The 15,709-nt window shown below is 37.1% G+C and overlaps 1 protein-coding gene across 12 annotated transcripts in view; it reads right to left on the bottom strand.

Annotated features, from left to right (window-relative positions):
* RAB3IP (RAB3A interacting protein) overlaps window positions 1-15,709 on the bottom strand; it is a 176,618-nt gene that overhangs the window by 22,115 nt on the left and 138,794 nt on the right. For 11 of the 12 annotated variants that reach the window (XR_009521228.1, XM_060025216.1, XM_060025214.1 and 8 more), the window contains 3 exons: window positions 8,269-8,364; window positions 2,249-2,326; window positions 1,040-1,243 (listed from right to left, as the gene is read on the bottom strand). Coding sequence is in view for 11 of the 12 variants with exons in the window: in XM_060025216.1 (XP_059881199.1) it covers window positions 1,040-1,243; window positions 2,249-2,326; window positions 8,269-8,364 (378 nt within the window). In the remaining variant the exon portion in view is untranslated. The remainder of the gene's footprint in view (window positions 1-1,039; window positions 1,244-2,248; window positions 2,327-8,268; window positions 8,365-15,709) is intronic. The other variant, XM_060025213.1, reaches the window with a different exon arrangement.

The following is a 15,709-nucleotide window of genomic DNA, read 5'->3' as shown; positions in this document are numbered from 1 at the left end:
TCACTAGCATCTTTTTTATTAATAACTAAAAATGCAGTTCAATTAAAATAAGTAACAACCTTGGTTATTCAATTTAATAAACTCCTGGCTTCCATGCAAAAATCTGAACAAGCACACACAGCTTCTTAATGAATAATGATGAAGCTGAATTCACAATGTAAAATATAGTTTTTAAGAAAAAAATGGGAGAAGGCTGCTCATTAATTAGTGATCAATCCCCTTGGAAATGTTCTCTCATCATATGTAAGTAAAAACTATTTTACTCAAAACACCTCAAAAAGGGGCTTCCCTGGTGGCGCAGTGGTTGAGAGTCCGCCTGCCGATGCAGGGGATGCGGGTTCGTGCCCCGGTCCGGGAAGATCCCGCATGCCACGGAGCGGCTGGGACCGTGAGCCATGGCCACTGGGCCTGCGTGTCCGGAGCCTGTGCTCCGCAATGGGAGAGGCCACAACAGCCCGCATACCGCAAAAAAAAAAAAAAAAAAAAAAAAACCCTCAAAATATTTCCAGTTATTATCTCAGTTATCTTTATAACATATCTTTTAAAATGATATGGCTACCATTAGTTCTATTTTTTGTTGCTTAATTATCTGAACTCTAGGACTACCTTACTGATATAAAATTCTGCTTCTCCCAGAATTTAAGTAAAAGCAATGTGCCATTCTTCAAGAAAACCACCTAAACATTTTCACACATTCTTATATTCATATTTTGCTAGAGCACCCTAGCAATAAATTTTGACTAGTCATAGCATTAAAGCCACCCACTCTTCTTTATACAACACATGACAGTTTGCTCCCTAAATGAAATATCGAGATTAAGAAACTCACCAAGTTTCCAGCAGGTACTCCAAAGTCAGCCAGGTAGAGAAGGGAAATGAAGAATCCCTGAAAGCAGCCAGCTCTAGATAATGCCTCCCCCATCTAAATATTGAATATTTTGTACTAAAAATTTTGCTGGCAAAAATCATAACCAACACCTCAGTGATGAGAATTAATAAGTATCAACAGAGTCAGAGGGGACAGTCCTGGACGAGTTACCTCTTTGCAGTCTTTTACAATTGGCTGTATCACACTGAGGTCCTGATGACTGCCACTCATAGCACTGCTTGTACTTTTATTTCTTGTATGCCCCTTTTTAAAATGTGTCTTTCCACCTGGCAGAGGCTCTTGTGTAGGTGATGTTGGAGAACTGGACAATACAAGTGTCTTCAATGCAGCTACTTCAGCTTGAAGTACATCAATCTTGAAAAGAAATCAACACAGTCACATACACTGAATATGTTTTATGACAGATGCAGCTAAATGTTAGCAATTTGGTTACTTTCAAAGATGAAATATAAGTTTAATCTGTATTTCCTATGGATTAATAAAAGGAAAGTAAAACCAAATGGTTTTTTCTTAAAACCAAGTTTTTTGATGTTTCCATACAGTCTGGATTCAGCTGCTATTCACATCAGATGAAATTTTTTAAATTATCAAAATGTCTAACATTTCACTTATGTGAATTTTCAAAATCTTCAAAATATATTAAAAAAATAGCTTATGATTAGTTGCTGTTCGTTCCTAAAATAGTAAAATCTAATAACACTTCAGTTGGCTTTTTTTTAGTGAATTAAGAAAATAAATATTAACTTTAAAATGTGATTATGTGGGCTTCCCCGGTGGCGCAGTGGTTAGGAATCTGCCTGCCAACACAGGGGACACGGGTTCGAGCCCTGGTCTGGGAAGATCCCACATGCCGCGGAGCAACTAAGCCTGTGAGCCACAACTACTGAGCCTGCGCGTCTGGAGCTTGGGCTCCGCAACAAGAGAGGCCGTGACAGTGAGAGGCCCGTGCACCGTGATGAAGAGTGGCCCGCGCTCACCGCAGCTGGAGAAAGCCCTCGCACAGAAACGAAGACCCAACACAGCCAAAATAAATAAATTAATTAATTAATTAAATTAAAAAAATAAAAATAAATGTTAAAAAAAGAAAAAAATGTGATTATGTAATCCTTTTGATAATACATGTGATTCACAAGGCTTTAACTCATTTGCTTCTAATATAAATGGACACCAAACATTCATTATTAATTATATATATGTAGTAGCTATTTTCTTCTTTATAGTTTCCTGTAGTTTTAAAAATCTTCTAAAGTAAGCACTGCTTTTATAATCAGAACAAATCCAATAAATGTTAAGGTATTTTTAAAATAGTAATCACTAATTTCTTTACACTTTACAGTATTAAAAGCAGCAGCAACTTACTTTCCCTTGTGCTTCTTTTAGCTGTTTTTCTGCTGTTGCCTGCTTGACATTTGCTTCTCTCACCATCTTATGAGCTTCCTGAAAAAGTTAACATCTCAAATTTTGGAAATAAAGTATTTAGCATTTATTTTCAAAAATCTTTCAACATGTGTCTATGATTGAGGCAAAGATACACTAACAAAATTTTGCCTAAAATTAAGTATCCAGTGTAAAGTGCTGAAATAGCAGTTGTCATCAGCCAGACCAACTATTAGGAATAAGGAATAGGTACCTTCTTTTAGTATCTATTACCACTGAGGCAGCCAAGTTGAGTTTGATCATTCTGATCAATCCCTGTGTAAGGACTGCAAATGTGATGAAGGAAAACACATAACCCACATGTCAAATCCAACTTCTTGCAGTTAGGGTTTTATAATTTGGTATATACACACACACAGACACACACACACACACAATTCATTCATATTACTACCCACAGCAAAGGCATACAGAAGGGACAAGTAAAAATATTAACACATCAATAATGTTGCAGTTTATAGGAATAACAGTTGAGAAACCTTAGAGCTTCCAATAAAAGTATTCACAAAATGATATTAAATGACAATTTGGTGCAGAGCAATCTAAAAAGGCAAATCAGAGTTAACCCTTTAATAAGATCGTAACTTTTTAGTACCACAAATATGAAACTCTAGGTATTTAATTCCCCTTTATTCATATATCACTTATTCATCAAACACTTAGTCATGACACCTCTTCATGAGATACTGTTCCAGGTGCTGATAATACACTGGGAAAAGAGACAAGGTCCCTGCTCTTAAGGAGCTTACATTCTGATTACATTCTAATAATCAAATAAAATATGAGTACAAATTCTGGATTTTATTCTAAATCCACTATGAAGCCTTATGGTTTTTTAAGGAAGAGAGTGACATGATCTTACTTGTACTTTAAAAAGCTTACTCTCCTGTATGGAATAATCCCTATAAAGAATAAGAATAGACTGGAACAGTATACAGGGTGCTCAGGATAATCCCCCAGGATTTAAGAACATGTATTTTAGAACTTCAGTTTACAGTTCATGAGAAGGAAGGAAGTGAAGGAAGGAGGAAGGAAGGAAGGAAATCAGCTTCAAAGACATTTAATCGTTTGACAAAAGAACCCTCACTAGGTCTGTTGACTGTTCAGGGGAGAGTAGAAGTTCTCCACACCAGAATTCCACGGTGGCACTCCCATTTGTCCATTTGCTCTTAGAGTACTGTAATGAACTGCAGCTTGTATGTGCCCATGAATGTGAGTTTACAGATTATATTATTTTAAATAAGAGAAGCTTTACTATCAATGCTTTATAATGAGATTAACTGTGAGAATATGCCATGCACAATTATGCTGGTTATCTTGTGTCGAAGTCTGTAAGAGCTATCAAATTTAATAATGAGGTAAGCATTTTTCTTTTAAAAATAACAAATGTTTCAGCTGTGCTAGATTTTTCTGTGATGTCGCTGTCAATAAAACACTACTTGACAGGTAGTTTCAAAATAATAAACATTATCTATCTGACCCACCAAGATAAGTGACATTTAAACTATGAATGCAGAAGTAACTCGTGCTAAGGAGAGAATATTTGTTTAAATGTTTGGAAATGGACTCTGGTTTCATAAATAGCAGACTATGCAACTTGAAACAAACTTCCTACAGAGAACAATTTTTAAAAGTGGGACATTTTTTAAAAATGTGTTTGAAGACATTAGAGAGCTAACAAAAGAGTGAAGAATCAGGGGACCAAGATCCAGAAGAACAGGTAAATCCAGGAAAGTGAGCTGGGATTTGGGGTGACTTGTCCCCTAGAGATATAAGGGATACATTGAAAAGGTATAACATACATGTTATTGGAGTCCAAAAAGGAAAGAGAAAAGAGCTAGAATGAGGCAGGAGCAGTATCTAAAATGATAATTCATAGGTTTTAGCAAATTGACAAAAGACATCAAAGGATATATTCAAAAAAGTTTGAAAACTTTTCTATCACTCTCACTCTGAAACTGAAAAATGATATAAGTATCATCTATATGAGAAGTCAGCAAACTTTCTAGAAAGGCCAGATAGTAAGTAGTTTGAGCTTTGTAAGCCATATGGTCTCTATTGTAACTACTCAACTCTGCTGCTGCAGTGTGAAAGCAGCCATAGACAGTAAAACAATGACTGAGGCCATTCCAATAAAAATTCATGGGCACTGAAATATGAGCTTCATATAGTTTTCATATGTCACCAAATATTCCTCTTTTGATTTTTTTTCCCCACCTCTTACCATCTGGAAATGTAAAAACCAATCTTGTCTCATTAGGCTGTACAAAAGTATATATAGGCCAGTTTTGCCCTGCAGGCTGTAGGCTGCAGACCTCTGATCTATACAAATATTCATGTCTGTATACTTACAAACTTTGAAAACAGAATTTTTTTCCTATCTGGTTAGCAGTGATTCAAATGAAGGGGATTTTCTTCTCTTTTTTAAAAAAAAGTGTTTATTCAACATCTTCTGATTAATTTGCAAAAACAATTTGTTGGTATTAGAGAAGACAAAAATTCACTAGAGAATGTTCTGGAAAAGCCTTCACATAACTGGCAATGGGACTGAAAATACAGTATAATGACTTATTACAGGAAAAGAAGTACTTGTTCCTTTTGGATCAGTGTATCTGTGAGTCAGCAGCAGCATTACATCTAAATTTTAAAAATGGAATTTAGACCAGACCTTCATCTGGATCATAAATTTAAAAGAAGATTTCAAAAACAAGGTAACATATTCAATCACACTGCTCTCACTAAATAAATATACACACACACAATATGTTTTAGTGAGAATAAAATATTTTTGTACTATTATAAAAAATTTAAGCATTTTTATTATCTCACTCTTTTTAAAACTTTTGTTTTATACTGTATGTAACATATTATATGTGTGTTAGTGTATGTGCATAATTTGTAAGTAAGTACATATGCTCTTAGAACAGTGTCTAGTACATGGGAAACTCTCAATAAATAGTAGGTATCTTTATCATAATGAAGGTCCATGCTCAAATTTGTCTCTGTGGCTTGAGACAAATGGAAGTTCCATTTATGACTTTCATAGCACTTAAAGCAAGATCAAGGTCATGAATCTGAGTCCCAACTTTGCTCCTTACTCTAATTATGCCTCATTTTCTTCACAGACAAAATAACAATTTATACTATATGTGCCATATGGCATTGTTGAGAGAAAACTAAGCATATCATAGACATTTATTAAAACTGGCTGAAAAAACATAAAAACATCTTAAGACTACATATCTTTTTTTTCCATGTTAAATGTAGACTACTTTGTAAAGCATTCTTTCAACCAACTTCATTTTATATTTTACATTATCTCAAAAGCTAAAATACTAGAAGAAAAAAATATATATATACATATATACACACACATATATAAAATTTTAGAGTCCTGTATTTGATACATTTAAGACTCAAGTTTGCTAAATACTAAGTATAATTATATTCAAGATTATTCATCATTCATAATAAATTCCTAATCTGAGTTTACAAGTTTACCAAAATTGTGTAAATAGAGTTTATTCAGAAAAATCTTTAATTCTTAAAAAAACTACAGACACATATACATAAAATGTAGGCAAAAAACATCTTTTCATAAGACAATGGTAAACTGAAATCATGAAGGCACAACTGAGACCACAGAAAAACGTTTTGCCCTTTTTTTCTAAATTCGTATTGGTTTGAATACAACTTTCTTCATTACTGAAATCATCTTTAATCAGTGTAGTTTCTTTCCCAGAAAGTATACACAGTTAAAGCTATTAGCCATTGTTAGGTTGGGGATAAGTTACGGATCCCAAAACTATGTTTTTTAGATAACTTTTTCATTCACTGCATGAACTGCATTTCTGGTACTTCACATCCTGCTATAGAGAGGGAAAAGTTTGTTTGTTCTCCCCTTACTTCATCTAACAAAATGCACATGTAAGTGCAGATGGATGGAAATAAGCAGGGTTAAAATTAAGGGCAGGCAGATAGGAAATCAAAATTAACGTAAGTAGCATAATATATTTGTTTGCTTATCTACTATCCATATATTATAAACATTTCTTCTAACCAGACATTGCTGGAAGAAAAGTCTTATGTTTCCGAGTCCTTCTACATATAAAAATGTAACAAGTTACACAGCTCCTATTCCAGATCTTTAACTTCCCACTACCTCTATGCTTAAATTTATCTTCCTCTCATCTCTGATAACTAGCTAACTAAACAAGAAAATAAGTTAGTTTTTAAATGTCCATGAAAGTAAATGACACCCAAAAAGACAGGGGAGAGGGCAAAGGGTTGTGGAGCAGATGGGGCACGGAAAGCCCACGTTTGAAAATATCTTCTGCAATATTACTTGTAATGATAGAAACTGTGGAATGTACACCTGATAGATTATGATTATCATTACATTCACTATGTAATAACATGAAAAGATGTTATTTAAAGTACAAAATATATTAGGATTACAACTAGGTAAGCAAATACATACAGCTAAAACTAAAAAAGATTCTGCATATACAAAAATAACAAAAGGTAAAGAAATTTTCCCTCCAAAATCTTTTTTTTTTTTTTTTTTGCGGTACGCGGGCCTCTCACTGTTGTGGCCTCTCCCGTTGCGGAGCACAGGCTCCAGACGCGCAGGCTCAGCGGCCATGGCTCACGGGCCCAGCCGCTCCGCGGCATGTGGGATTTTCCCGGACCGGGGCACGAATCCGTGTCCCCTGCATCGGCAGGCGGCAAAATCTTTTTTTACATTAAAATTTTTAAGAACAAATTTTTAGGGAAAAAAAGAAAATACTGGTAAAGTGATAATGACACTAGTCATTCTAGTAACACATCAATGTTTTTAATAAGGAACTTCTGAAGGCTAAAGGTCTTATAACCTAAAGGTAGTGGTTCTTAACCAAGAATAATACCCTCTCCCCATCCTCCACAAGGATATTTAAAAGCTGTCAAAATGATGAGGGAGTATTACTAGAATTTGGGTTAAGTGTTATGGTTAACTTTGTGTGTCCAACTTGACTGGGCCACAGGTGTCCACATACTTTAGTCAAACATTCTGGATGTTTCTGTGAAGATGCTTCTGGATGAGACTAACATCTAAATTGGTAAACTGAGTAAAGCAGACTGCCCTCCATAATGTGGGTGAGGCTCATCCAATCAGCTGAAGGCCTGTTAGAACAAAAAGGCTCATCCCCAAAGAGTAAGTGTATTCTTCCTGCCTTCAGACTCAAATTGAAACATTAGCTCTTCTTTGGTCTCAAGTCTGTCAGCCTTTGGACTCAAGACTGGAACTACACCATCATCTCTCCTGGGTCTCCAGCCTACCAACTCATCCTCCAGATTTTGGGACTTGCCAACCTCCATAAATGCATGAGTCAATTCCTTACATAAGTCTCTTTCTAAATACATGTAAATGTATATATGTAAATACACACATCCTATTGGTTCTGTTTCTTGGAAAACCCTAATACACCAAGGATTCTAAATGTCCAACAAAGTCAATGGCCCCCCTACTGAGAAACACTGCTTGAACTGGGTAGGAATTTTGGTCCTGTGGCAGGCTGGAAATAAAGATGTGTGCCTTCTAACTTTCCTCAAATCATCCCCTATCAGAAGACTACCTCAAGGGTTTGCCATCTTTGTTACGGAATCATATAGATAGTCTAAAGCAGCCCCTAAATAGTTGGTAAAATCAAAAATAAAATTTACCTCCTTTCTTTCCACATACACATTTTTAAACCACCTGATTCTGGTAACCCACAGTGTTTTTTTCTTCTCATATCATTTTAAGTTGTAGACTTTACATTTCTTAAAGATTTTATCTTTTTAGAGGACTTATAAATATGCATGAAGCTAAGCATACCTTTTTCAAGATTCCCTCATAAAACAAATCTATCAATATATAAAAACCATGACGTTGCTCTTGGCCAAGATGTAAACAGACCAACCTCAAATAGACTAGCTGTGAGTTCCTCCAATTCCTGTCCAAGTTGATCTCGTACTTTAGAAAGCCTCTCACACTCTTCATCTTTTAACTTCAGTTCCTATGAGAAATTGATCATTTTATTTTTTATTTCCAAAGTTCGAAGTTAGATTCAGCAGACTATACAATTTTTACTAATAAAATTACAAAATATTAATACTGCCCCCACCTACAACATTCACACTGAAAGTGTTTGTTTAGCACTTGCTATGTGGAAACAATCAGGCAAGTCTAAAATTACAAATAATTCTAACTCGTATATTAAATTTTCATGTTTTATCATAAAATATCCAAAGATTAAGTATAATTATTCATTACATGTGAAAATAAACAATTAAATAACTTCATTCTTTTTTCCTTAACTTTTCTCTGAACATATTTATTTCTATCAACCAAGGAATTTCTTCGATTATGCTGATTCATTTCAATAAATGTTCAGTGAAGTTTTTTCATGTTTACTTTAAAAATTGTTTATCTATAATTCCATGTACCATACTGCAATTAGTCTAAAATTTCCATTAGGAGACTATACCCATTTAACACTGCAACCAGAGGCAAACAATGTATATTACATTTAAAATTAAGAAGAATATTAATGACAAAAATCCTACATTTATACATGACTCCTCAATAGGTCATAAATAGATGCTAAAAATTCCTTTATTAAGATGTTAAATATGCAATTTTATGTTACCCTAAATTTATCTTTCAAACTTAGAGATTAAAAAAAAATCCAAACTCTCTATATATCAGCCACAAATACAGTTATTCTGTAATTGTGGTGGCAGCATAGTTTTTGAATCCCCTGACAATTCCTGACAACCAAATATTCCAACTGGGATATCAGAAGAACCAAATGACTACATCTTCAACAAAACTAGGTAAAAGAAAATCCCAACATATCTTAGACCATGAGAAAATGTGGCTACACTGCCCAGACCACAGGATCAGTCACTGTGTGGAAGGGAGCAGCAGGAAGTGAAAGGGACTACAGAGATACTGTATAAAGCCTCAGAACCCAAAAATCATTACAAATGCCCCCAAAGCAGAGGACTATACCCTTGGTAAAAACTGGAAGAAAAAAATGTGAGAACAAATGGAGAAAAAGGGAAGGGTTTTCACAGGCTCCAAGTTAGAGATGAGTGTAAAAATCATACGCAGTACAGAGGCAGCTAACAGTACAGTGAAGCTCTAAACACTCAGGAATCTCAAAGCATCCAGCAAAGAGACCTTTCCAGAAGGACAGAGCCCCACCATAAGGGGAGAACTCTTGGAATATAAAACCAAATTGCAGGATGGGAATAATGGAGATAGCAAGAGAGAAGGTTCAGATACTAAAGGAGGAAGGAGTGGCAAGGTTCCAAAGGAAACAGATCACTGGAAGTATTATTAGAAAAAAAAATATCTTAGGATGTAATGCTAAGCACTGAGACACTAGGCTGATGGAGAAAACCTTCTTTCACTTTCATGGGTTTTCTTGTTATTAATTAGTGCCTTTTCTTTTCAGCTTTAAAGAAGTCCTTTTACATTTCTTGTAAGGCTGGTATAATGGTGAACTCCTTTAGCTTTTACTTGTTTGGAAACCTGTTGATCTCTCCTTCAATTGTGAATGATAATCTTGCTGGGTAGAGTATTCTTGGCTGAAAGTTTTTTCCTTTCAGTACTTTGAATGTATCATGCCAGTCCCTCCTGGCCTGCAAAGTTTCTGCCAAAAAATCTGCTGATAAGTCTTTTGGGAGTTCCCTTGTATGTAACAAGCTGGTTTTCACTTGCTGATTTTGATATTCTCTTTAACTTTGGACATTTTGATTATAATATGTCTTGGTGTCTCTTTGAGTTCTTTTTTGGAACTCTCTGTGTTTCCTGGACCTGGATACCTGTTTCCTTCCCCAGGTTGAGGAAGTTTTCAGCCATTATTTCTTCAAAAAGTTCTCTGCCCCCTCCTGTCTCCCTTCTCCTCTGGGACCCCTATAAAGTGAATGTTGTTCCATTTGATAGTGTTCCACAGGCCCCTTAAGCTACCTTCACTTTTTTTCATTCTTTTTTCTTTTTGCTGCTCTATTTGGCTGAGTTCTACTGCCCTGTCTTCCAGATCACTGATGCTTTCTTCTTCTTCATCATCTATCCTCTTGTTGAACCCCTCTAGTGTATTTTTCAGTTCTATTATTAGATTCTTTGGCTCTGTGACCTGTGTTTGGTACTTTCTTATATTTTCTCTCTCTCTGTTGAAGTTCCCACTATGTTCATCCATTCTTCTCCCAGGTTTGGTGAGACCATTATTTTGAACTCTTTAGCAGGTAAATTACTTTTCTGTTTCATTAAGGCTATTTTCTGTGGTTTTACCTTGTTCTTTCATTTGGAATATATTTCTCTGTTTCCTAATTTTGACTCTCTGTGTTTGTTTCCATGTATTATGCAAAATAGCTACCTTTCCCAGTCTTGGAGGAGTGGCCTCATTTAAAAAATGAACTTGGGCTTCCCTGGTGGCACAGTGGTTGACAGTCCGCCTGCCGATGCAGGGGACACGGGTTCGTGCCCTGGTCCGGGAGGATCCCACATGCTGCAGAGCGGCTGGGCCCGTGGGCCATGGCTGCTGAGCCTGCGTGTCCAGAGCCTGTGCTCCACAACGGGAGAGGCCGCAATAGTGAGAGGCCCGCATACCGCAAAAATAAATAAATAAATAAAAAATGAACTTTATTGTTCAGGTCCTAGCTCTTGGTTGCCTCTTGAACCTTTGTGACTATCTAGGCAGCCTGATTTATACTTGACAGGTCCCAACTGTGAGGGTTTGCCAAGACCTGTCAGTGTTCCAAAGGGCGGGACCTTAATCAGCATCTAGTTTCAAGTTGATGAGAAGCCAGACCCTTAGGCAGCAGCTTTTAAAGTATGAAAATATATACAGTCCCACAGGACCACAATTGAAAACCTCGCCAGCCTCCAGACCAGGTAATCTTGAGGTGTCCCCTTGGCAACAGTTGCAAAAATCAGGGCTCCAGACAAGTGCTCAAGCTCCTTTCTGGGAGGTACCTGCGAGCTGTAGCAAGGCCAAGGGAGACAGCAAAGATGGCATCCCCTGGCTTACATTCCCTGAGAACATGTCACGCCCTTCAGAACAGGCTGAAGCTCCAGGACAAGTAAATAGGATTTTTCACAGGAAGACTGGGAGTGTGTTTCAGTCAGCTATCTATGCCATACCCTGGGGATGGCAGTCTGCCAAGAACTGTCTCTCCAACTGTTTCAGTCCCGTGGAGCCCCAAAAACACAAGCCCCCCTCTGGCCTCTAGAGCCAGGCATTCAAGGCTCTGTGTGGACTGTGTGCACCCACTGGCTTTAGCAGGGCTGCAGGAGAGCAAGGGGGTAGCGTGTGCCCACTGGCTTTCCTGAGGCTGTGGGAGAGCACAGGGATGGAGAACACAAGCAAGGTAGTGTGAGAGTGCAAAAATGGCACCTGCCAGTGCTTGCAAGATAGAGAATGCAAAAACAGAGCCTGCCAGCACTTCCATCCCCAGAGAGAGTCCCAATAAGCCCCTCCCGCTCTGGCAGATGCTTTAAGATTAGCAGATGAATCTCCTCACTTATGGTCTAGGCACTTTTCAAACTGCTGCTTTTGTGCTGGGTCCCAGGGTAAAAGAGTCTGCATGTGAGCCTTTAAGAGTGAAATCTCAGTTCCCTACAGCCTTTTGGGTCTCCTGGACATAAGCCCCATTGGTTTTCAAAGCCAAACATTTTGGGGGCTCATCTGTCCAGTGCAGGTCCCAAGGTGCCTGATGTGGGGCACAAACCCCTTGCTTCTCAGGGAGAAGCTCTGTGTTTGTGAGATCCCCCCTGACTGTGGGTCAGCCGCACCAGGGGTGGGATTCCTGGTGAGACTGCATGTCTGCCTCTCCTACCTGTCTCTATGTGGCCTTTTTATCCTTTGTGTGGAGAAGCTGTTCAACTAGTTCTTTTTCAGAGGGAATTATTCCATATGTGGCTGTAGATCTGGTGTGTCCATGGAAGGAGGTGGGTTCAGGATCTTCCAACACCATCATCTTGAACCACCTTCTCAAGAAAACCTTGAACAAGGCTTACCTCTGAGAGACAGAAGTGGCTACACAGATACACCACCAACAACAGAAGGGAAAGCCCTGGAACATGAGACTGAGAGAGCTATCCTGGTTTATCCTACTCCTTCACAGGAATCTCTTCCTAATAATCCTGGGAAATCCAATTCATTTAAACATGAAAAACAAACAAACAGAAGATATGTGAAGTTACCATAATAAAAAAGTTAAACATAAAGCCAAGTCAACTATTGATACAAGGGAAAGGAAATCAGATAGGTATCAAATTTCAACAGCATTTTATGCTAGAAAACAATGGAATCACATTTTTAAGATACTCAAGGGAAAAAACTGTGAGTTGAGGATTTTATATCCAGCCAAAGTATCCGTCAAATGTCAGACCAGAGACAGAAAATTATAAAACTGTAAAACTTTAGAAAATATATCCCCCATGAGCCTGGCTGAGTTATCAAGTAGCAAATGAGTTTCATGTAATCAAGAAAAAACTGGAAAAAAAAAAAAAACTGGAGAAGCTTTAACATTAAGAACTGGGCGTGAGAAGCAAATGTATTTAACTGTAGAACTACAACTAGAAGACGGGAATACACAAGAATGAAAAGACAAGCCACAGACTGGGAGAAAATATTTGCAGAAGACATCTGATAAAGGACTGTTAACCAAAATATACAAAGAATTCTTAGTTAGAAAACAATCTGATTTAAAAATGTGCAAAAGATCTGAACAGACACCTCACCAAAGATATACAAATGGCAAATAAGCATATGAAAAGACATTCCATATCACGTGTCATCAGGGAAATGCAAACGACAACAACGAGATTCCACCATACACCTATCAGAATGGCCAAAAACCAAAACACTGAGAACAGTATATACTGACAAGGATGGAGAGCAACACGAATTCTCATGCATTGCTGGTGGGAATACAAAATGGTACAGCCACTTTGGAAGACAGCTTGCAATTTTTTTACAAAACCAAACATACTCTTACCACACGATCCAGCAATCATACACCTTGGTATTTACCCAAAGGATATGAAAACTTGTATCTACACAAAAGCCTGCACATAGATGTTTACACATTCATAATTGCCAAAACTTGGAAGCAACCAAATATCCTTCAGTAAGTAAATGAATAATTAAACTTTTGTACATCCGAATAACGAATCATTACACAGCATTAAGTGGAAATGAGCTATCAAGCCATGAAAAGACATGGAGGAAAATAAATGCATGACTAAATAAAAGAATTCAATCTGAAAAGGCTACTTACTGTATGACTCCAACTACGTGACATTCTGAAAATGGGAAAACTATGGAGATGGTAAAAACATCAGTGGGCGGCCAGGGACTGAGGGGTAGGGAGGGATGAATAGGTAGAGAACAGAGGATTTTCAGGACAGTGAAACTGTTCCATATGATACTATAATGATAGATACACATTATTATATTTTTGTCAAAATCCACAGAATGTACAACACCAAGAGTGAACCCTAATGTAAACACTAAAGTAAATGGGGGATAATAACATGTCAATATAGGTTCACCAACAATAACAAATGTACCATTCTGGGGTGAGATGTTGACAGTGGGAGTGGCTATGCATATGTGGGGAAAGGGGATATATAGCAACTCTGTACTTTCCTCTCAATTTCTGTTATGAGCTTAAAATTGCTCTAAAAAAAGTCTGTTTTTTTTTAATGGGGATAAAGTTGAGAAAACAGTTACATAAATGTTATAAGTTTTAGAAACGTAAAAATAACACACACAAAAAAAACAACAACAGGGCTTCCCTGGTGGCGCAGTGGTTGGGGGTCCGCCTGCCGATGCAGGGGACGCGGGTTCGTGCCCTGGTCTGGGAGAATCCTGCGTGCCGTGGAGCGGCTGGGTCCGTGGGCCATGGCCGCTGAGCCTGCGCGTCCGGAGCCTGTGCTCCACAACAGGAGAGACCGCAGCAGTGAGGGGTCCGCGTACAGAGAAAAAAAAAAAAAAAAAAAAAACCCAACAAAATAGGAGAAAGATGAAACTAAATTCACTAACTTCTTAAATATAAACTGGGAATAAAGGGATATAACTTGAGGCTCACAAATCAATTAGTATAAACCTAAACATATTTAACACCATAGAGATTAACATTAAGATAATACCTTTAACTAAAATTAAATGATAGAGGAGAAGGAAAGAAATAGTTACTAATTTTATGGTATTGCTTATAGTAGAGAACAAAGTCAGTACCTAAAGAAAGGCTAAGAGAAATTCTTTGATTAAAGGTAACAACTAGAATGGAAATCAAACCTTCCAAAATACCAAATAGGAAAAAAAGGAAGAGGGCACAAAGAAAACAGAGCACATAGTGAAAAGAATTGTATTCATAGAGTAGACATTTGAAAGCTATGTGACAGAAACAAGCCCCAATGCAGAATACTTATCAATAAATACAAACATGTGCAACTCACTTATTAAAAGAAAATGATTTTTAGATCGGCTAAAAAAGCAAAATCCATCTCTATTCTCTATACAAGAGACACACCTAAAACTAAGTGATTCAGACAGATTAAAAATAAAAGGATGGATAGAAGTGCACTAAAAAATATAATACAAATAAAAACAAAACAGAGACCTCAATATTGATATCAGACTAGGCAGGGCAAAAGTCAGTAAAGTAGATAAAGGAAACTTCATAATGCTAAAGACTACAACACAAAATGGAATACTCTCAAATACAAAATACAAAAGTAGACCTAAATAAATAGGAAGAAAGACATATCATGTTCTTGAATAGAAAGTCATCATAAAGATGCCAATTCTCCCTGAGTTAATTTATAACTCTGTAAATACATACGTTTAATTCCAGATCCTTCTGAACTCTAAAATGTCACAATTTTATAATTATATATGAAAAGTCAATTCATTCAACATTTCCTACTATGTAGGTACTACAGTAATCCCTCAGGATACAAAACCAAGTAAGATACTGTCCCCTTGAGAAGCTTCCAATCCTCAGAGCAACGCATATGTCATTCACAAAGGCAAATTCTTGAATCATTCCCTACCATTTACCAAAGTAAACCTCACCGTGATACTAAAGACCCTCTACAATATGTGCTCAGTTTCCCTTTTCAGAGTTATTACCCTTGATCCATACTCTAAAACTAGAGTTAAACTGGTCTGATTCATTCCTGTTTCATTCCCCAATTTGATCTCATCCACCTGGACTGGGCATAAATCTCTGACTCTTTATGCTTCTAGGTCTAAATCAATCTACCCATATGAACTCAGATTTGTATTTCATGTGAATACTTTTTAGAATGTCATTTGCACTTTTCATTATCAGTACCTTATA

Source organism: Delphinus delphis, chromosome 11, assembly GCF_949987515.2.
Source record: "Delphinus delphis chromosome 11, mDelDel1.2, whole genome shotgun sequence".
Taxonomy (NCBI): Eukaryota; Metazoa; Chordata; class Mammalia; order Artiodactyla; family Delphinidae; genus Delphinus; species Delphinus delphis.
The sequence above is the reverse complement of the archived record's forward strand: the minus strand, read 5'-3'. Positions and strand labels throughout refer to the sequence as shown.